The 21,978-nt window shown below is 45.4% G+C and overlaps 1 protein-coding gene across 5 annotated transcripts in view; it reads right to left on the reverse strand.

The window, feature by feature from the left end:
- Nucleotides 1-20,080: 20,080 nt before the first annotated feature.
- The window catches only part of LOC105486976 (general transcription factor IIH subunit 1), a 51,513-nt gene continuing 49,615 nt past the window's right edge, over nt 20,081-21,978 (reverse strand). For all 5 annotated transcript variants that reach the window (XM_011750188.3, XM_011750189.3, XM_011750190.3 and 2 more), the window contains one exon: nt 20,081-21,343. In XM_011750188.3, coding sequence (XP_011748490.1) covers nt 21,257-21,343 — 87 coding nt within the window. In that variant the 3' untranslated portion in view covers nt 20,081-21,256. The remainder of the gene's footprint in view (nt 21,344-21,978) is intronic.

Below are 21,978 nucleotides of genomic sequence, written 5' to 3' on the forward strand. Positions count from 1 at the left end.
ATTATAGGTGTGAGCCACCATGCCCAGCCTTAATATGTACTAAACCCTTTAAATTCGTTATCTAATTTAATCCTCACAACTACCCATTTTAACAGAAATAGGAACTGAGTATTAGGGAGGTAAAGTAACATGCCTAAAGTCACTTGGGCACATGTGCTGGAGCCAGGCCTCAAAGAAAATGAAATCCAGAGGCTGGGTGCGCTGGCTCACGCCTGTATATCCTAGCACTTTGGGAGATGGAGGCGGGTGGATCACATGAGGTCAGGAGTTCAAGACCAGCCTGGCCAACATGGTGAAACTCCGTCTCTACTAAAAATACAAAAATTAGCCTTGCGTGATGGCTTGCGCCTGGAATCCCAGCTACTCGGGAGGCTGAGGCAGGAGAACTGCTTGAATCTGGGAGGCAGAGGTTGCAGTGAGCTGAGATTGGGCCACTGCACTCCTGTCTGGGCCACAGAGTGAGACTCCATCTCAAAAAAAAAAGAAAATGAAATCCAAGTAGCAACTTGAAATCCAGGTAGAAGCTTAGCAGCTGGGTAGGCTCCCTACATGGAGAACAGGAGCTGCCACTACCTCTAAGAGCAGGGACAACAGGGTGCTCCGCTCAGTAAGCTCCCAAGAAAATTGCCAGGCCATGCTGAAAAGGGCTCTCACTGATCTAATGAAGCAGAAAATCAATAAGGTTTACATGAGGCATTGCAGCTCGGAGGCTGCTCCCCCACGCATCTGAGCACCAGGAATGTGCTGGGGCCCAGGTGACCATCTGTAGCAGCTCCTGCCAGCCTGTTTCTGTGCCACTTTGTTAAGTCCCAGAGGCAGGGGATAGGGAAACACAGAGAGAGTGACTCTCTCCAAGGAAGCCCTATTTTTCTTTTCTTCTCTCTCTCTTTTTTTTTTTTTTTTTTTTGGAGACAAAGTCTTACTCTTGTCCGCCAGGCTGGAGTGCAATGGCATGATCTCGGCTCACTGCAACATCCACCTCCGAGGTTCAAGTGATTCTCCTGCCTCAGCCTTCCAAGTAGCTGGGATTACAGGCGCCTGCCACCATGCCTGGCTAATTTTGTATTTTTAGTAGAGACAGGGTTTCACCATGTTGGCCAGGCTGGTCTTGAACTCCTGACCACAGGTGATCCGCCCACCTCGGCCTCCTGAAGTGCTGGGATTACAGGCGTGATCCACTGTGCCTGGCCTAAGAAGCCCTATTTTTCTATCTTTCTGCCCAGGCTTTTCAGAAAATAGACATCTCCCTCCTGCTCACACCACTTGGAGAGAAGCTCTTTACCTCTCCTAGGGACATGGAGGCACAGATGGCAGGGCCTCCAGCTGCTCTGCATTGTCCTCCAGCAAGAGGGTCCCAGACAGTAATCATTGTGCAGTGGGAACCTCAGGTTTGGGAGCCACACAGACTTGGGTTCAAATCCTGACTCTGTTCCTACTGCCTGAACGCTTCTGGACAAGTCACTTAACTTTTGAAGCCTTAAGCATCTGTGACACACACACAAAAAAGTCCCCATGTGAAAGGTTTAATGCAAATAAAAGTACTTGGCACAGGGTGATTGCCCAATAAACTGGATTCCTATTGCAGGAAATGATTTGGGAAGAAGCGAGTTTGTGGTTCCTGTTCTGACAGTTTGTTTCATCTATTTTGGACTGTAATGTGTTTTTTTTTTTTTTTTTTTTTTTTTTTTTGAGACAGAGTCTCGCTCTGTCCCCCAGGCTGGAGTGCAGTGGCATGGCATGATTTCAGCTCACTGTAACCTTCATCTCTTGGGTTCAAGCAATTCTCCTGCCTTAGCCTCCCGAGTAGCTGAGACTACAGGCATACGCCACTGCACCCAGCTAATTTTTGTATTTTTAGTAGAGACAGAGTTTCTTTTCTTTTTCTTTCTTTCTTTTCTGTTTTTTTTTTTTTTTTTTTGAGACGAAGTTTCACTCTTATTGCCCAGTCTGGAGTGTAATGATGCAATCTAGGCTCACTGCAACTTCTTCCTCCTGGGTTCAAGCAGTTTTCCTGCCTCAGTCTTCCAGGTAGCTGGGATTACAGGCGCCTGCCACCATGTCCAGCTAATCTTTTGTATTTTTAATAGAGATGGAGTTTTACCATGCTGGCCAGGCTGGTATTGAACTCCTGACCTCAAGTGATCCACCTGCCTTGGCCTTTCAAAGTGCTGGGATTACAGGCGTGAGCCACTATGGCTGGCCCATTTTGGACTGTAACTGATTCTTAGAATCTTTTTTGACCCTTGCCCAAGTCTATCTTTGACCCCTTGCTCAGATAAAGGCTGCTGTAAAACCTGTTCCCCTGCTTTTATTTTGCCCTAAAATTAGAGATGGGGGAGCGAGTATCACTATATTGCCCAGGCTGGTCTCAAACGCCTGGCCTCCCAAAGTGCTGGGATTACAGGCATGTGAACCACCATGCCCATCCCTCCACTGCTTTTTAAAAGAAAAACACCTTATTACTTAGGACTAATGTCAGTTGTATATACAAGGTTGGCTACCAGTTTCCCAGTTTTTTATGGTGTGTCTAGGATATAAAGCACATGAATGTTTCCGGTCATTGTCAAACACTGGTTTGTCTCTGCCCCTTGCGTGGATTCAGAAAGCCAGCCCCTGCCCAGGAGGCTCTGGCCTACTTCAGTTTTGTTTTCCTTACAGGTTGGAAAGAGGCAGCCATGTAATTGACCAGACAGCAGCAGAGTGAGCCGCATGTCTGTGGGGGAACCAGCTTGCTCAGTACAGCTCTTTGCTTTGGCCTCACACTGCCCGGGGTTTAACTGCTGGTTCTGCCACTCATTTCAACATGGGCAAGTTTCTTGATCTCCTGGGGCCTCGGTAGAATAGGGGTAATACTGTTTCTTTCTTTTCTTTTCTTTTCTTTTTTTTTTTTTTTGAGATGGAGTTTTGCTCTTGTTGCCGAGGCTGGAGTGTAATGGCACGATCTTTGCTCACTGCAACCTCTGCCTCCCAGGTTCAAGGGGTTCTCCTGCCTCAGCCTCCCGAGTAGCTTGGATTGCAGGCGCCTGCCACCACGCCTGGCTAATTTTTTGTATTTTTAGTAGAGACAGGGTTTTGGTATGTTGGCCAGGCCTGTCTCAAAATCCTGGCCTCAGGTGATCTGACCACCTCAGCCTCCCAAAGTGCTGGGATTACAGCCCGAGCCACCACGCCCAGCCTGTAATACCGTTTTCTTTTCTTTTCTTTTTTTCTGTTTTTTTTTTTTTTTGAGACGGAGTCTCGCTCTGTCGCCCAGGCTGGAGTGCAGTGGCCGGATCTCAGCTCACTGCAAGCTCCGCCTCCCGGGTTCACGCCATTCTCCTGCCTCAGCCTCCCGAGTAGCTGGGACTACAGGCGCCCGCCACCTCGCCGGGCTAGTTTTTTTGTATTTTTTGGTAGAGACGGGGTTTCACCGTGTTAGCCAGGATGGTCTCGATCTCCTGACTTCGTGATCTGCCCGTCTCGGCCTCCCAAATGTAATACCGTTTTCATAGGTTGCTGTAAGCTTTAAATGTAAAGCTCCGGGCCGGGTGCGGTAATCACGCCTGTAATCCCAGCACTTTGGGAGGCTGAGGCAGGCGGATCACGAGGTCAGGAGATTGTAGACCATTCTGGCTAACACAGTGAAATCCTATCTCTATTAAAAATACAAAAAACTATGAAACCCCGTCTCTACTAAAAAATACAAAAAAAAACTAGCCGGGCGCGGTGGCGGGTGCCTGCAGTCCCAGCTACTCGGGAGGCTGAGGCAGGAGAATGGCGTGAACCCGGGAGGCGGAGCTTGCAGTGAGCTGAGATCCGGCCACTGCACTCCAGCCTGGGCGGCAGAGCGAGACTCCGTCTCAAGAAAAAAAAAAAAAAAACTAGCCTGGCGAGGTGGCGGGCGCCTGTAATCCCAGCTACTCCGGAGGCTAAGGCAGGAGAATCACTTGAACCCGGGGGGTGGAGGTTGCAATGAGCCGAGATCGCGCCACTGCACTCCAGCCTGGGTGACAGAGCGAGACTCCGTCTCAAAAAAAGAGTAAAGCTCCAGTGCTCAGTAGGTGCTCAACAAATATTAATTCTCTCTCTTTTATTTTTCTTTTTCTCTTTCTGCTGGAGTGTAGTGGCCGGATCTCAGCTCACTTTGCAAGCTCCGCCTTCCCGGTTTACGCCATTCTCCTGCCTCAGCCTTCCGAGTAGCTGGGACTGCAGGCCCCCGCCACATCGCCCGGCTAGTTTTTTTTGTATTTTTTAGTAGAGACGGGGTTTCACCGTGTTAGCCACGATGGTCTCGATCTCCTGACCTCGTGATCCGCCCGTCTCGGCCTCCCAAAGTGCTGGGATTACAGGCTTGAGCCACTGCGACCGGCTTAATCCTCTTTTCTATCCCTTTTGGGCAATCTGGAATGTGGAACTGAAGGTGCTTCCTGGAAAGCTCCCAGGAGCCCAACCTAAGGAGAGGGAATGGCTCAGAGGAGCCAGGAGTGAGACCTTTGACACTCCCTGCTTCCCTACCTGTTGCTGCCTTGTCTGGGCTGGCGTTGTGCTAAGAGCAGTTCTGGGACATATGAGGAGAACAACTGTTCTGCCTGGGGCTAAGGACTGAACCCTCCAGGTAGCTGTCAATTACCAGCCCTCCCATTTTCTCAGCCTGCGTCTCAGAGCAAGGTGCAAAGGAAGGGAGGTCTCTGGGAGGTGTAAATGCAGCTTTAAGACGGAGGCTACTGAAGTTGCTATTCTAGTCCACACCATTTGTAGGCAGCCTCTTGCAACCAGCAAGCTGTTTTATTCCACAAAAACAAAGTGATTTCTGGGGAAGTGAGGACTGCACTGTACAATCCTTACAGGTTCCCGGCCAGTTTGGGAGTTAGAGGAGGCAGAAGAGCACAGGTCCTGGGGCTATTTTGGAAGGAAATGGGCTTCTAAAATCTATTCTCTGGATTAGTAGTACTAGCTACGTGCAGGATTAGTGTTTATCATATTGTAGTCACCGTCACAATGCTTGCCTTTCCTAAATAGCACCTATACTATCATTTATTTAGCACTTTTCTTTAAATTGACTATTTTACTTAGACTTATCCTTAGCAAAATATGGGTCTGATATGCCAATTACCTTTCTTATTTTTCTTCTTCTTCTTCTTTTTTTTTTTTTTTTGTTTGAGACGGAGTCTGGCACTGTTACCTGGGCTGCAGGTGCAGTGGTGCGATCTCTGCTCACTGCAACCTCTGCCTCCCAGGTTCAAGCGATTCTCCTGTCTCAACCTCATGAGTAGCTGAGACTACAGGTGCCTGCCACCACAACTGGCCAATTTTTTGTATTTTTTTTAGTAGAGACAGGGTTTCACTATGTTGGCCAGGCTGATTTTTTTTTTTTTTTTTGAGATGGAGTCTCGCTCTGTTGCCCAGGCTGGAGTGAAGTGGCGCAATCTCGGCTCACTGCAAGCTCCGCCTCCCAGGTTCATGCCATTCTCCCGCCTCAGCCTCCCAAGTAGCTGGGACTACAGGCGCCTGCCACCACGCCCGGCTAATTTTTTATATTTTTAGTAGAGACGGGGTTTCACCGTGGTCTTGATCTCCTGACCTTGTGATCCGCCCGCCTCGGCCTCCCAAAGTGCTGGGATTACAGGCGTGAGCCACCTCGCCCAGCCAGCCAGGCTGATCTTGAACTCCTCACCTTGTGATCCGCCCATGTCAACCTCCCAAAGTGCTGGGATTACAGATGTGAGCCACTGTGCCTGGCTGTTTTGTTGTTGTTGTTGTTGTTGTTGTTGTTGTTTTTTAAGAGATGGGGATCTTGCTGTTTTGCCCAGGCTGGACCACAGTGACTGACTATTCATAGGTGCGATCATAATGCACTACAGCTGTGAACTCCTGCCTCAGCCTCCCAGGTAGCTGGCACTACAAGTATGTGCCACTGTGTCTGGCTAATGCCAGTTATATTTAAAAACACATATACATTAAACATATATAACTTTTACAATTAAAAAAAGTTCATTCATCTGAAATTTACTCTCTCAACCTCCTGGAGGTGTGCTAACCACATTTTAGAAAACAATGGGTTAGGCTGGGTGCAGTGACTCATGTCTCTAATTCCAGCACTTTGGGAGGCCGAGGCAGGAAGAATGTTTGAGCCCAGGAGTTCAAGACCAGCCTGGGCAACATGGTGAGACCCAATCTCCACAGAAATTTAAAAAATTACCAGCCTGTCTGGGCGCGGTGGCTCACGCCTGTAATCCCAGCACTTTGGGAGGCCAAGGTGGGCAGATCACGAGGTCAGGAGATCGAGACCATCCTGGCTAACACGGTGAAACCCCGTCTCTACTAAAAAAATACAATTAGCTGGGCATGGTGATGGGCGCCTGTAGTCCCAGCTACTTGGGAGGCTGAGGCAGGAGAATGGCGTCAACCCGGGAGGCAGAGCTTGCAGTGAGCCGAGATTGCACCACTGTACTCCAGCCTGGGCAACAGAGTGAGACTCCATTAAAAAAAAAAAAAAATTACCGGCCTGGCCAACATGGTGAAACCCTGTCTCTACTAGAAATACAAAAAATTAGCCAGGCGTGGTGGTGGGCGGCTGTAATCCCAGCTACTCGGGAGCCTGAGGCAGGAGAATTGCTTGAACCCGGGAGGCGGAGGTTGCAGGAACTGAGATCACGCCGTTGCACTCCAACCAGAGCGACAGTGCGAGTCTCAAAAAAAAAAAAAAAAAAAAATTACCTGGGCGTGCGTGGCGGCTTGTGCCTGTGGTCTCAGCTACTTGGGAGGCTGAGGTAGGGAGGATCACTTGATCTCCAGTCAGCCAGATTCCCCCCACTGTACTCCAGGCTGGGTGACAGAGTAAAACCCTGTCTCAAAAAAAAAAAAAAAAAAAAAAGTTTAATAAAAGAAAAAACACTGGCCTAATGAAGAACTTGGTAGTGGAATGACAGTGACATGCTCATGCTGGAAACTTTGGTTTGGTATATCACAAGGCACTGTGACTAGCTAATAAGGGTATGGATGATATCAGTTTACAGCAACCGTCTTATGGGGCCTTCAGTCATGAAATGGTGAGCATTCGCCTAAACATGAAAATGAAACATTACCAAAACTCAATGCTAGTGGACCTCTGGTTAAACAGATGAATTGACCTGATATATTTATCTTAGCTCCTTCCCCAAGTCCCACTAAAGTGATAGGAAAATAACACACAAAAGTATAACCACACAAAGGTGAGGAGACTGGAAGATGAGAGACTACAGCAGGAGAAGTCTGCCAACAACGCTTTGGAAAGTAGAAATCGGTGGAGACTGAGACCATAGTGAAATCCAAGTGCCCACACTGAGAGGGAGTGAAAAGATGGAAGCTGATTTGCTCTGAAGAGCACTGTTCAGGCTCAGGAATTGGAGGTACCAGGTACCATGGAAGGGAAGGGTAAAGTGTGGGGCTGAAACAGGGGCTATAAGGAAATGCTAGGCTCCCAGACTTCTATTCCCACCTGCAACAAAATGGGTACCTCCTGCCTCCACCTTCAAGGAGAACAGGTTTATTTTCTGAGGAAATGCAATCAGGGCGCAAGCACAATGGTGAGGATGCTGACTAAACACTGGGGCATAAGAAATAGTCTGTATGCAGAGAAATCCCTTCCCTGGGTGATTCCCAGAAAGGTGGCATCCAGGCTTACATTCCCAGTAGAAACCTGGAGGTCTCTTCTTTGGAGAGACTGAACATCCTCAGAGAAAAAATACTGACTTTTTTTTTTTTTTTTTTTTTTTTTTTTTTTTTAGAGACAAGGTGTCATTCTGTTGCACAGGCTGGAGTGCAGAGGTGTGATCACCACCCACTGTAGCTTCAACCTTCCTGGGGTACATGTGATCCTCCCATACTGCTGGGGATTACAAACATGAGCCACCATGCCCAGCCCAGCTGAGGGTTTTGTAGTCGACTCTGCCTGGCTGTAGTGCTGAACATTTTCTTTTTGCCTTGCAGGTCTACGTTTCTCTTTGCCACACTGCTCTGGGCTCTGGAGGTTGACCTGAATGGACCACACAGCCATGGTGTCTCCTGTCCTCCACCTTCACTGGCGGAGACTGGGTGTGAGGAAGAAGAGTGAGATTGCACCCTCTCTGCAGGACCATGGGCAGACCCTGCGCCTTACCTCCTCTCAGGGGTCTCTCTTCTCTCCTGTTAACTTCTTCCCATTGCCTCATCAGGCCTTTGCTTGGTTTCTCGACATGCCGCCCACACTTTTGTAAATTGTCCCTTTAATCTCTTCAAATTACCCTGTTTAATGGTGCTATTTGTATCCTGCCAGGATCCTGTCTGAACCAGTAAACAATAGTCACATAATCAAAATGTAAACACTATTAGTTATCAAAAAACTGTGAAATAACTATATCAGGAGCCTGGAGTCGGGGGGAAAGGAGTAATGGTATTATAAAAACACTAAATCTTCAACTACCGTAATAGAAAATAACAAAATTAATAAGAATGGTATACTGTCAGCTAAAAGAGTGGAAAGTAGTTGATTCAGTGAAGAGAGAATAAAGGGTAGGGGGCAGTGGGATAGTGGACGTGGTATTTTGAAATGTGCCTTCTAGTGCTTTTCACTTTTTAAATTATGAGCACGTAAAACGTTGCTTAAAAAAAAAAAAAGTCAATTTTTGAAAAGTCTAACGCCAGGAGAAAAAAACACAGTATGGCCCTTTGAATTCTTTCTAGGGCCTAGTGCATAATGGATGCTTAGCAGTACCAACAGCAGAATTCCAGCCTCCCTGGTGACTTCAGATCCAATAATCCATCTCCTTCCCTGCACTTTTGGAGAATAAAGCGGTCTCAGCCTCAGAGCCATCTGTGCTTGTCAGTGTGAGGCCTGATAGAAATAAAATAGCTCTCCTGCTCCCAATTATTTATATCAGGTAGAAGGAAAAGTTCCAGCCTGCAGGATCAGGTTAAGGAGAGAGTGAGGAGGGTAGGGAGAGAGGGATCAGTAGTTTCAGATGCACAGAATTTGCATTCAAGAGCTGAATTTGAATCTTAGCTCTCTACTCCCGAGTTGGACTCAGGGCCTTTCATCTCTCCAAGCCTGTTTATTCTTTTTTTTTTTTTTTTTTTTTTTTTGAGACGGAGTCTCGCTCTGCCGCCCAGGCTGGAGTGCAGGGGCCCGATCTCAGCTCACTGCAAGCTCCGCCTCCCGGGTTCACGCCATTCTCCTGCCTCAGCCTCCCGAGTAGCTGGGACTACAGACGCCCGCCACCGCGCCCGGCTAGTTTTTTGTATTTTTTAGTAGAGACGGGGTTTCACCGTGTTAGCCAGGATGGTCTCGATCTCCTGACCTCGTGATCCGCCCGTCTTGGCCTCCCAAAGTGCTGGGATTACAGGCTTGAGCCACCGCGCCCGGCCGCCTGTTTATTCTTAAGTAAGCTTCACAAGGGCACAGACTTATTTTGTCCATCATCTAGGACAGTGCTTTGTTTTTTTGAGATGGAGTCCTGCCTTGTTGCCCAGGTTGGGAGTGCAGTGGTGCGATCACAGCTTGCTGCAACCTCCGCCTCCCAGATTCAAACTATTCTGTGCCTCAGCCCCCCAAGTAGCTGGGATTACATGTGTGCACCACCACACCCAGTTTATTTTTTTATTTTTAGTAGAGATGGGGTTTTGCCATGTTGGCCAGGCGGGTCTCAAACTCCTGACCTCAAGTGATCCACCTGCCTTGGCCTCCCAAAGTGCTGGAATTACAGGCATGAGCCACTGTGCCTGGCCAGGACAATGCTTTCTAATAACCCGAGGCTTTTATTTTTACTTTTGACACAGGGTCTCTGTCGTTCAGCTTAGAGTACATGATCATGGCTCACTGCAGCCTCAGCTTCCCGGGTCACGTGATCCTCCCACCTCAGCCTCTGGAGAAGCTGGGACTACAGGCATGTACCAACACACCTGGCTAATTTTTATTTTTTGTAGAGATGAGGTCTCCCCATATTGCCCAGGTTGGTCTCAAACTCCTGGTTTCAAGTGATCTGCCTGCCTTGGCCTCCCAAAGTGCTGGATTACAGGCATAAAGCCACCACACCTGACCAATAAATTGAGACTTTTATTTATCTATTTTTGAGATGGAGTCTTGCTCTGTTGCCCAGGCTGGAGTGCAGTGGCACGATCTCGGTTCACTGCGATGTCTGCCTCCCAGGTTCAAGCAATTCTCCTGCATCAGCCTCCTGAGTAGCTAGGATTACAGGCATAAGCCATCATGCCCAGCTAATTTTTGTATTTTTAGTAGAGATGGGTTTTCACTATGTTGGCTAGGCTGGTCCTGAACTCCTGACCTCAGGTGATCCGCCTGCCTTGTCCTCCCAAAGTGCCGAGATTACAGGTGCGAGCCATTGTGCCCAGTCAATTTTTGGCTTTATAAGTAGAAGGCTGTAGACTGATGCACAGTAGCTTAATAATTATTGAATGAATCTTGAGGATGAAATAAGAATGGTTATATAGCATAGCAAATATTTGGCAAATAGATCTAATAGATAGTAGATAGTAGTAAACTATCTAATAAGAGTTTCTTTCCCTTGATCTCTACCTCAGCTTTTTACCAATGTTGTTATAGGGCAGCCTAAGTCAACAAGCTTTGTTTTTTCTCTTGCTCTGTCGCCCAAGCTGGAGTGCAGTGGCACGATCCTGGCTCACTGCAAGCTCCACCTCCCGGGTTCACGCCATTCTCCTACCTCAGCCTCCCGAGTAGCTGGGACTACAGGCGCCCACCACCATGCCCTGCTAGTTTTTTTTTTTTTTTTGTATTTTTAGTAGAGACGGGATTTCACCGTGTAAGCCAGGATGGTCTTGGTCTCCTGACCTCGTGATCTGCCCGCCTTGGCCTCCCAAAGTGCTGGGATTACAGGTGTGAGCCACTGCGCTTGGCCCTAAGTCAATACGCTTTGAACTGAAGCCTGGTAATGGTAAGTAAATAGAGTCATGAACCCCACAATGTTTTGGTCAACAATGGACTGTATATACAATGGTAGTCTCATAAGGCTATAATACTGTACCATACTTTTACTGTATCTTTCATACATTTAGATACACAAATACTTACTCTTGTGTTACTATTTCCTCACACTATTCTGTATAGTAACATGCTGTACAGGTGTATAGCCTCGAATCAATAGGCTGTACCACATAGCCTCTATGTTTTGTAGGCTATACCATCCAGGAGGTATAGCTTACAACATGTTGGGAGGCCGAGGTGGGAGGAATGCTTTGTATAAGTATAGTCTGTGATGTTCATACAGTAATGAACTCATCTAATGATGCATTTATCAGAACATATCCTCATTGTTAAGTGATGTATGACAGTGATAGGAATAAATGATAGAAAGGACATTTATTCTCAGAAAAAAGAAAGAAAGAAAGAAAGAACACTTATTGAATGGTCATTTTGAGCCAGGCACTATTCTGTATTAGCTCATTTAACCTTCACGGTAAATCTGTAAGTACCTGACCTCGGGAGGTCCAGGCTGCAGTGAACTGTGATGTCACCACTGCAATCCAGAGCAAGACCGTGTCTCAAAAAAAAAATAAAAATAATTAAAAAAAAGTGCTATATACACCCAATGAAATACTATTCAGCTATTTCAGAATGAAATCCTGTCATCTGCAGCAGCACGGATGGAACTGGAGGTCATTAAGTGAAATAAACTGGCACAGAAAGACAAGCATCGCATGTTCTCACTCGTGGGAACTAAACAATCTGGTTTTATGGAGGCAGTGAATAGAATGGTGGCTACCACAAGCTGGGAAGGATGGCAGGGAGAAAGGATGAAGAGGGATTGGTTAATGGATACAAAAATACAGTTAGATAGGGTGACTATAATTAATAACTTACTGTATATTTCAAAATAGCTAGAAAATTCAGAATGTGCCCAACACAAAGAAATCATAAATATTTGAGATGATGGATATTCCAGTTCCCCAGATTTGATCATTATACATTTTATGTTTGTATCAAAATGTCACAGGGAAAATCCCATAAAGAGGGGTTTGACCAAGAGACAAGCTGGCCTCAGAGAATAGATGCTGCTCAGCACCCACTGTAAGATTTTCCTAAAATGGCCCCGGTCACAGGATGGTGTCCATCCAAAACACAGCGCTGAGTCATTCCTTCATCCTGTATTTGTTATACTCCTCCTCGAGAGCGTTCGGCAGCCCCTCATTGCCTCCAGAATAAAATCCAAACTCTTTGGAAAGGTACAGCCGGAGCCCTGTGATCCAGCGCTCACATCCCCTCTCTGGTTTTATCTATTTTCCTTCATGCTTCCTATATACCAGTCCCAGGGCTACTCACCACATTCCCCAAATGTGCCATGTACTCTCTTACCTCCAGCCTTCCACCTAGGGAGTTCCTTCATTCTGAGTGCCCTCTCCTTTGCCATCATCCCTGCCCACCTGAGGCCCACATAACCAGCACTCGATACATTGTTTTTTTTTTTTTGAGACAGAGAAAGAATATTTATTGAATGGTCATTTTGAGCCAGGCACTATTCTATATTAGCTCATTTAACCTTCAAGGTAAATCTGTAAGTACTACTATTATGCTCATGTTACAAATTAAGAAACTAAAGTCGGAGGAAGGGGTGGCAGGGGAGAGAGAGAGATGGAGAAAGAAAGAGGGTGCAGTGGCTCCTGCCTGTAATCCCAGCACTTTGGGAGCCCGAGGCAGGCCAAATGCTTGAGCCCAGGAGTCCAAGACTAGTCTGGGCAACATGGCAAGACCTCGTCTCTATGAAAAATACAAAAATTAGCCAGGTAAGGTGGCATGCGCCTGTAGTCCTAGCTACTCCAGAGGCTGAGGTGGGAGGATTGTTTGAGTCCGGGAGGCGGAGGCTGCAGTGCTGTGATTGTGCCACTGCACTCCTGGGCCACAGAGTGAGACCTAGTCTCTAAAAAAAAAAAAAAAAAAAGAAAGAAAGAAAAGAAGAAAGAAAAAAAAAAGAAAAGAAGAAAGAAAGAGAAAGAAAAACTGAAGCATGGAGAGATTAAGTAATCACACAGCTAGCCAGGGCTGGAATTGGAACCCAGGCAGCTTACCTATAGATCTTGAGTGCTTTATCATATAAGTTAGACTTTTCTTAATCTATTCATCTAACAAAGAAAATGGATCACTGATGTATTTTTTGAGGAAATTCCTTCTTATCTAAGTTATAATTGTGTATGTAACTGTTATAATGCCTAACCACCATATTTAGGACATGCTAACTGAAACCTGTTAGTGACCTTATTTTGAAGATAAACCCTTCACACCTATTGAATCAAGTTTCAAGGTTGCTCTCCTGCTAACTCAGCATACTCTCAATAGCTTTTTCTTATAACTCAAGTTTGATCCCAACTTCTACTTAAAGAAAAAATTTTAAGCCGGGTGCAGTGGCTCATACCTGTAATCCCAGCACTTTGAGAGGCTGAGGCAGGAGGACTGCTTGAGCCCAGGAGTTCAAGTTCAGCCTGGTCAACATGGTGAGACCCCATCTCTATGAAAAAAAATTTAAAAAATTAACCAGGCATGGTGGTACGAGCTTGTAGTCCTAGCTACTCAAGAGGCTGAGCTGGGAGGATCACTCGAGCCCAGGAGTTTGAGGCTGCAGTGAACTGTGATCATGTGGCTGCACTACAGCCTGGGTGACAGTGTGAGACCCTGTCTCCAAAAGAAAAACAAAAGACCTCATAATTTGGAGAATGCAGGTCATTACTAAAAAGTGTCTACTAATCAATCTAGTAAAGATGATCTAAGAAAATCAAATGTGTACAGGTTTTGGGGGAAAAATGAAAGCACAGAAGAAAGCATTTGTCTTTGAGGGAATTTTCCTCCATTTAGGTTTCTAAGGTTAAACAGTAAAATCAAGAAGGAGCTGCAGTCTTTCACTGCGTGACTCGGGAAACCTTATCAACATTCATTACAGCAAATACTTGCAGAGCACTCGAGGTGTGCTGGACTCTGCTCTAAGTGGCTTATAGACATCTCAGCTAACCTCACAACACCACTGTCTGTTAAATGCTACTACTAGATCTATTTTGTAGATGGAGAAATGAAGGCACAGATTAAGCAAATGGTTCACAGCTAGTGTTTTAGACAGGTGAGATTTGAACCCAAACAGCCTAGGACCAAAGTATAGCATCCAACAGACACATGTTATACCATGTGTATACTGATGCAGAGATGTGGATAAATCCTGTGGAGGGGCCATCAGAACACCTGACTTACTCTCTATTCCTTATTCTGTAGGTCCAAATGTTCAAGGGCAATAAGCATCTGGTTGATATATGTGAAGTCTCAAGGATGTGTATTCGGCACGGGTATATAACCTGTTCTCAAGAATAACCAGGTGGCTGGGCACGGTGGCTCATGCCTGTAATCCCAGCACTTTGGGAGGCTGAAGCAGGCGGATCACTTGGGGTCAGAAGTTCAAGACCAGCCTGGCCAACATGGCAAAACCCATCTCCACTAAAAATACAAAAATTAGTAGCCAGGCATGGTGGTGAGTGCCTGTAATCCCAGCTACTCGGGAGGCTGAAGCATGAGAATCGCTTGAACCCAGGAGGCAGAGGTTGCAGTGAGCCAAGATGGTGCCACTGTATTCCAGCCTGGACGACAGAGCAAGACTCCATCTCAAAAAAAAAAAAAAAAAAAGAAAAAGAAAAAAAGAAAAGAAAAGAATAACCATGTGTCAAAAACAGATAGAAATGGGTAGGACCAAAATTTACAAGAATTTGGCTTGCAGAAATAGGACCACTAATGGATTCTTCTCTAAGGATATGGGCCCCTTTGTTAAGGATTATCTTTTTATTCATTTATTTATTTAGAGACAGGGTCTTGCTCTGTCGCCCAGGCTGGAGAGCAGTGGTGTGAACACAGCTCATTGTGGTCTGAACCTCCCAGGCTCAAACTATCTTCCCATCTCAATCTCCTGTCTCCTGAGTAGCTGGGACCACAGGCACATGCCACCATGCCAGGCTAATTTTTTTTTTTTTGGTATTTTTTTGTATAGAGAGGGTTTCACCATGTTGCCCAACCTGGTTTCAAACTCCTGGGCTCAAGGGATCCACCCACCTTGGCCTCCCAAAGTCCTGGGATTACAGGTGTCAGCCGCCATGCCTGGTCATTTTCTAACATTTAAAAATTAAAAAAAAAAAATTAAGAGGCAGGGTCTAGCTGTCATCCAGGCTGGAGTGCAGTGGCATGATCGTAGCTCGCTGCAACCTCAAACTCCTGGGCTCAAGTGATTCTCCGGCCTACCTCCTGACTACAGGTGCATTCCACCATGCCTAGCTAAAAGGATTATCTTAAAGGGCATGTTCAGGTGCATAGGTATCTTTGTTAGAAAAATCTCAGGTTGCAGGTTAGAAAAGAATTTAAGTGCATAGACAAATGTCCAGAAGAAGATGCACTGACCATTACCTCAGGAAAGACTTGGAAGTAAGGGTACAGAGACACTTTCTATTTTATATACTTCAGTACTATTCAAAACTCAGGAAAAAAAAAAAAAAGCCCATGAATTAGGCTTTCACTATATATATATATATAGCACATTATATATATGTAACTATGTAAACTATGTAACTCCACTCAGGATGGAGTTCAGTGGTGCAATCACAGCTCACTGAACCTTTTTTTTTTTTGAGATGGAGTCTCGCTATGTTGTCCAGTCTGGAGTGCAGTGGCATGATCTCACTGCAACCTCTGGCTCCTGGGTTCAAGTGATTTTCCTGCCTCAGTCTCCCTAGTAGCTGAGATTACAGGCGCCCACCACCATGCCTGGCTAATTTTTGTATTTTTTGGTAGAGACAGGGTTTCACCATGTTGACTAGGCTGGTCTTGAACTCCTGACCTCATATGATCTGCCTGTCTTGGCCTCTCAAAGTGCTGGGATTACAGGCATGAGCCACAGTGCCCGGCCTGTAGCTCACTGAACCTTGAGTGATCCTTCTGCCTCAGCTTCCTGAGTAGCTAGGACTATAGGTGAGCACCATCACACTTGGCTAATTTTTTTTGTAGAGATGTGGGGGCAGGGTGGGGGGGGGGGTCTCACAATGTTGCCCGGGCTGGTCTTGAACTCCTGACTTGAAGCGATCCTCCTGCCTCAGCCTTCCAAAACGCTGGGATTACAGGCATAAGCCACTGTGCCAGCCTACAATTTTTTAAATGAACATTAATGGGCAATAATAATGTGTCTTCCCTTTTCACTGCGCTGTTCACTACTTATCTAACAGGACCAGATAAATCAATTTTAGAGTAATAAAGGCCTTTGAACTCTAACACCTAGGGAACTGATTTGACATCTGATGGAAAGGCAAGTCCACTGAGGTAAGTATAGACATTTCTGTGACTATAACTAGCATAAGTTCAGTCTTGTTTCTTAATCCAGGTGTTCCATCTGCTTACATTTAATGTAACTGTTGATAGTTGGGCTTAAGTCTACCATCTTGCTGTTTCTATCCACAGATAAATTCTTACTCATCTTACACTTCAACTTCACCCTACTCTTCCTATCAGGCATCCCAGCAAACACAGCAGGTTGCCAGTGGCCAGAGGGTATGGATTTTTCATGTTGTTGTAGTTTGTTGGGGTGGGGTGGGGGAAGGAGCTGGATCTCTGGTTCCACCTCAACAGGCATAATTCCATTTTGTCTTATGTATTAGGGATGCTGTAAAAGATTATGAAAACCGGGTTCTGCATTTACACAGTTTGAAAGCCATGAGATGACAAGATTTCCAGTCTCTTCTGTGACTTTAATATACACCCAAACAAGGAGATGGACTATTAACTCAGGCTGATCACTCTTGAATCAGGTTCCAGGCAATACTCCAGTTCTGGACATTTTAACAGCTGAAAATAACTAAGACGCCCCTGGCCTCAAGAACTGGAACAGCTGAGTCTTGAAGGAGCTAAATCGGGAAAGGGCAGAGGTAATCCTAAGGAATCCCATGCAAGTCTTGACACTGGAGACAGCAAACCTAAGTTTGAAACACACAGCTTCCCATTCCAGACACTGTCAGCTCTAGAGAGATGGTATATGCAACAGGAAATCACTTTCTGGATTAAACTCTCAGGCTGGATGAGTGGGGTTACCTTTCTAGTTACAGGTGTTAAAACATTCTTTGGTTTTCCATCCTGAAGTGGACTTTACAAGGTACCTCACCCACTTGGTAATATGTCTAAAGCAGACTAACACTACTGACTTTTGTTTGTTTGTTTGTTTGTTTTGAGATGTTGTTTCGCTCTTGTTGCTCACGCTGGAGTGCAGTGGCTCCATCTCAGGTCACCACAGCCTCCGCCTCCTGGGTTCAAGCAATTCTCCTGCCCCAGCCTCCTGAGTAGCTGGGATTACAGGCACCTGCCACCACGCCCAGCTAACTTTTTGTATTTTTTAGAGATGGGGTTTCGCCCTGTTGGGCAGGCCAGTCTCAAATTCCTGACCTCAGGTAATCCACCTGCCTCGGCCTCCCAAAGTGCTGGGATTACAGGCGTGAGCCACTGCGCCCGGCCACTACTGACTTTCTTTCCAGAAAAGACTCATTCTCCTAAGGCAGGACATGCTTTTGTTACATTATTACATTTTGTAGCCCTCTGGGCCTACTAGGCAGACTAACCCCATAATGTGATTTGCTACAAGTAAAGCACAGAACAGAGTCGGGCAGGAATGACAAAGAAATCAAAGGAAAAACTAGGCAATGGAAGCCTGGGCTGCGGAATGAAAACTTGCAACTTCACAGACATCTCATCCCTTCTCCAGACTAGACAAGCCTTAGCAGTTCAGGGTAAATCCTAGCTCTGACACTTACTAGCTGTGTGAATTTGGGTAAATTACTTAACCTCTAAACCATTTCTAATTTGTACAAAATCTCATAGTATCTACTTGCTTCTTCAGTTGTGGGAATGAAGTGAGATACAGCAGAAAAAGTGTTTGGCACAGTGCTGGTTTACAGCAGCCTTCAGTCATCAGTGGTGCTATTGTTTTCCACAATGAGGTGAAGGGCCATAAAAGGCCTATACAGCTGCTGAAGTTCATCGTTAAAGGAATCCACGGCTCAAATATTTCAAGTGCAAGCTAGACATGAAATTCACAGCTATCTCCAGTGAAATCACCCTTGCTTGATTCCTTCACTCCGTGTGAAATGGTCACATACACGTAGGAATGCCTTTACTCAGGCCCTTTCTATTTACTAGGACTTCATTTTAATGTAGACCGTTTCCTGTGTGGTTCATTCCAAAAGTCTTCTAAGTCTGTTCTAATTGCCAAGTTATTTAACCCCTGCCTAACCCGCCCCCACCAGAAAACCCCCCCATAAAAGCAACTTGCTTAGAATTTTCTCTCAAGTCTCCCATGCCTAATAGGTAAGGTCTGAGTATTTTACTTTAGCATACAAGGCCATTCACAAGCTGAATTAAAATGGTTTTCTGAGCTTTACTTGTCACTCCCAACTCTCCAATCTAACACATTTTTCCTGTTCTCCTAACATATTTCAGTCTTTCAAACCTTCACACCATCATGCTCTTCCCTCAGTCTAGAAGTGATGACTTTCTTCTCTACTTCACAAAATCTTACTCAACCTTCAAGGCTTAGCTAAAATGCTCGTTTAAATGAAGTCTATCCCAATTTCCCAAAATTGTATTTTCTTCCTTCAGATTTTGTATGTATTTTTTTTTTTTTTTTAAGACAGGGGTTTGTATTTTTTTTTTTTGAGATGGGAGTCTTTTTTTTTTTTTGAGACGGAGTCTTGCTCTGTCACCCAGGCTGGAGTGCAGTGGCCGGATCTCAGCTCACTGCAAGCTCCTCCTCTCGGGTTCACGCCATTCTCCTGCCTCAGCCTCCCGTGTAGCTGGGACTACAGGCACCCGCCACTTCGCCCGGCTAGTTTTTTGTATTTTTTAGTAGAGACGGGGTTTCACCGTATTAGCCAGGATGGTCTCGATCTCCTGACCTCGTGATCCGCCCGTCTCGGCCTCCCAAAGTGCTGGGATTACAGGCTTGAGCCACCGCTCCCGGCCGAGATGGGAGTCTTGCTCTGTCTCCCAGGCCGGAGTGCAGTGGCTGGATCTTGGCTCACTGCAAGCTCCGCCTCCCGGTTTACGCCATTCTCCTGCCTCAGCCTCCCGAGTAGCTGGGACTACAGGCGCCCGCCACCTCGCCTGGCTAGTTTTTTTGTATTTTTTAGTAGAGACGGGGTTTCACCATGTTAGCCAGGATGGTCTCGATCTCCTGACCTCGTGATCCGCCCGTCTCAGCCTCCCAAAGTGCTGGGATTACAGGCTTGAGCCACCGCGCCCGGCGGACAGGGCTTTGTCTTACTGTCCAGGCTGTAGTGCAGTGGTGTGATCATAGGTCATTGCAGTCTCAATTTTCTGGGCTCATGCAATCTTCCCGCCTCAGCCTCCGGAGCAGCTGGAACTACATACCACCACGCCCAGCTAATGTTGTTGTTTTTTTTTTTTTTTTAACTCTTAATAGAGATGAGGCTTTGCTATGTTTCCCAGGCTGGTCTTGAATTCCTGAGCTCAAGTGATCCTCCTGCCTTGGCTTCCCAAAATGCTGGGATTACAGGTGTGACTCACCATGCCCAGCTTACAACTTAATTTTTAACACAGCACTCAACAGAACATTCTGTTTCTTATGTCTGTCTTTCCCAATAGCCGTATTTTTTTTATTTCAATCATTTTTCTATTTGCCCCATTGTGGCAGTAACACATTTGAAAGTACTTTGTGAAAGTGTAAATTTTAAGGGATTATACCATTACTATACTGATCTGAAAGAGAAATGGGAAGACTGAAGGCAGGAAATGATGTGGCCTCTTTCCCTTTACCAGTTCAAGGTCTTGATAAATTTCTTTTTTTTCTGTAAAAATAGAGATGAAGTCTCACTATGTTGCCTAGTCTGGACTTTTGAACTTCTGGGCTCAAATGATCCTCCTACCTCAGCCTCCCGAGTAGCTGGAACTACAGGCATGTGCTACTTTGCCTGGCTTAGGTTCTGACCTTAACAGTCATTATATGAAGGATAACCAGTTTGTAACATGGCCTAAAATAAAATGAACAGTTCTAGGCAGCCCACCCAAGGAAATTCACACATAATGAGAAACCAGAGATGTGTTTGAGTTAAAAGAGTAAGTATAAAAAGTTTTACTTTTTTGTGTAATTTTTAATACATCTAAAGTCTTAAACAGTAAGTTGATCCCATCAGGAACAAAATATGGCACGAATTCCAGAAACAAGAACTTTTTTTTTTTTTTTGCACTTAGGCTTTTCAGTCACTATGCAATGATTATCGATTCGCCAAGGACAGTAACAGTCAAATACTAGAGAAAAGGAGATAGGAGAAACATCTTTTATTTCTTCTAAAGAGGTGAAAATAATATTTTTTTTATATTTCTCACTCATAAGATTTTTAAACTCTTAAAAATGCAATATCCTCTTTTCAAAGCACATGCCATCTTAAAAAAAATCTTAGCAATGTACATTTGCACTCAAAGAAAAACATGCAGCGCTATTGTCTTCTGACAAAATTCTGCATTAAAAAACCCTATGCAACTTTCTGCAAATATGTTCCCTCTTTATTATTCAGGGACTCCAAACCACAAACATTCAGTGCAATATTTATTTTTTCTTATTTCCGTAGGAAACACAGGACCAATGATGTCTTCTGACAACTGTTTCCTGATGGTTGAGCAACAGTCTCCCTTTGCTTTATTTTAAAGTACTCTTTTTAACTTGCTGATGTAAGGTATAATTGGAATTCATTAAAACTTGAGGATCCAATGGAGGGTGGAGGATGAAGGATGGAGGAGGAATACTTAAGGTCTACCCTGTGTCATAAACTTAGGAAAAAAATTTACACGGAAAAAAACGACAACCAAAAAACCTCGATTTTATCAATGCACCCTTTAAAAAGTTTTTTTTTTTAATTTCTGAAAGCAGCTTAATGTCAATCAAAAGCAGTTCCTGAGTAACTGCAGTAAACAGTCTTTTAAAATATATATATGTACATACACAGGTACATATATATGTGCGTGTGTGTATATATATATATTTGCAACGTAGCTCATTTGGTTCTGCCTTAATTTACCTCCCCAGCATTTAGTCCCTTCTTTCCTTTCAGTCCCCAATGTGCAAGTACAATAGCATCAGCTCTGGGAGTTGGCGTGGAGCAGATGTTTCTTATCACTCCTGTGAGGTCATCTGCTTGTCTGTCAGGCCAGGTTTCCAGAGTTGCTGCAGGTCATAGTTCTCTCAATCTCACAAAACCTGTGAGCATTATGGCCACCTCACGTTTTCTTCATCAGACGCCGTGACTGCCATGTGTGGAGCTTGTTGTAGGCTGTCTGGAGCATCTCTTCTATGTGACTTACCAACTGAAAAACACAGCAAGACACTTAACAACTGGGCAAAAGCAAGGGAAGTTAATCCTTCCAACCCAAATCTGGCACATATTTCAGAGTGTAGTTTTGGAGCTCCTCTGTATTTCCCCAGTCAATGAGGCAAAGTGCAAGCCCTCTGAGAAGGTTCTGTCAGACACATTTTGTATGGAAAGGAAAGACAGAAAGTGGGGGGCAGTGAAAAAGCTGTGGTTGTAATGGCTGTCCTGTCATTAACCAACAATAGGCCAATATGAAAGTCACAACTGTGCTCCAGGCCTCAATCCCTAGTCAAACAAGCGGTCTGAACTATATTTGTGATTTTCTAGATTTGAGTACTGGTCAGCCAACTAAGGCCAGGATGGTAGTATACACATTTTTTTTTTTTTTTGGAGACAGAGTCTTGCTCTGTCACCCAGGCTGGAGTGCTGTGGTATGATTTTTGGCTCGCTGTAGCCTCCACCTCACAGGTCCAAGCAGTTCTCATGCCTCAGACTCCTGAGGAGCTAGGATTACAACCATGAGCCACCATACCTGGCTAATTTTTGTATTTTTAGTAGAGATGGGGTTTCACCATGTTGGCCAGGCTGGTCTCGAACTCCTGGGCTCAAGCAATCTTCCTGCCTCAGCCT

The sequence above is a fragment of the Macaca nemestrina genome, chromosome 12 (genome assembly GCF_043159975.1).
Source record: "Macaca nemestrina isolate mMacNem1 chromosome 12, mMacNem.hap1, whole genome shotgun sequence".
Classification (NCBI taxonomy): Eukaryota; Metazoa; Chordata; class Mammalia; order Primates; family Cercopithecidae; genus Macaca; species Macaca nemestrina.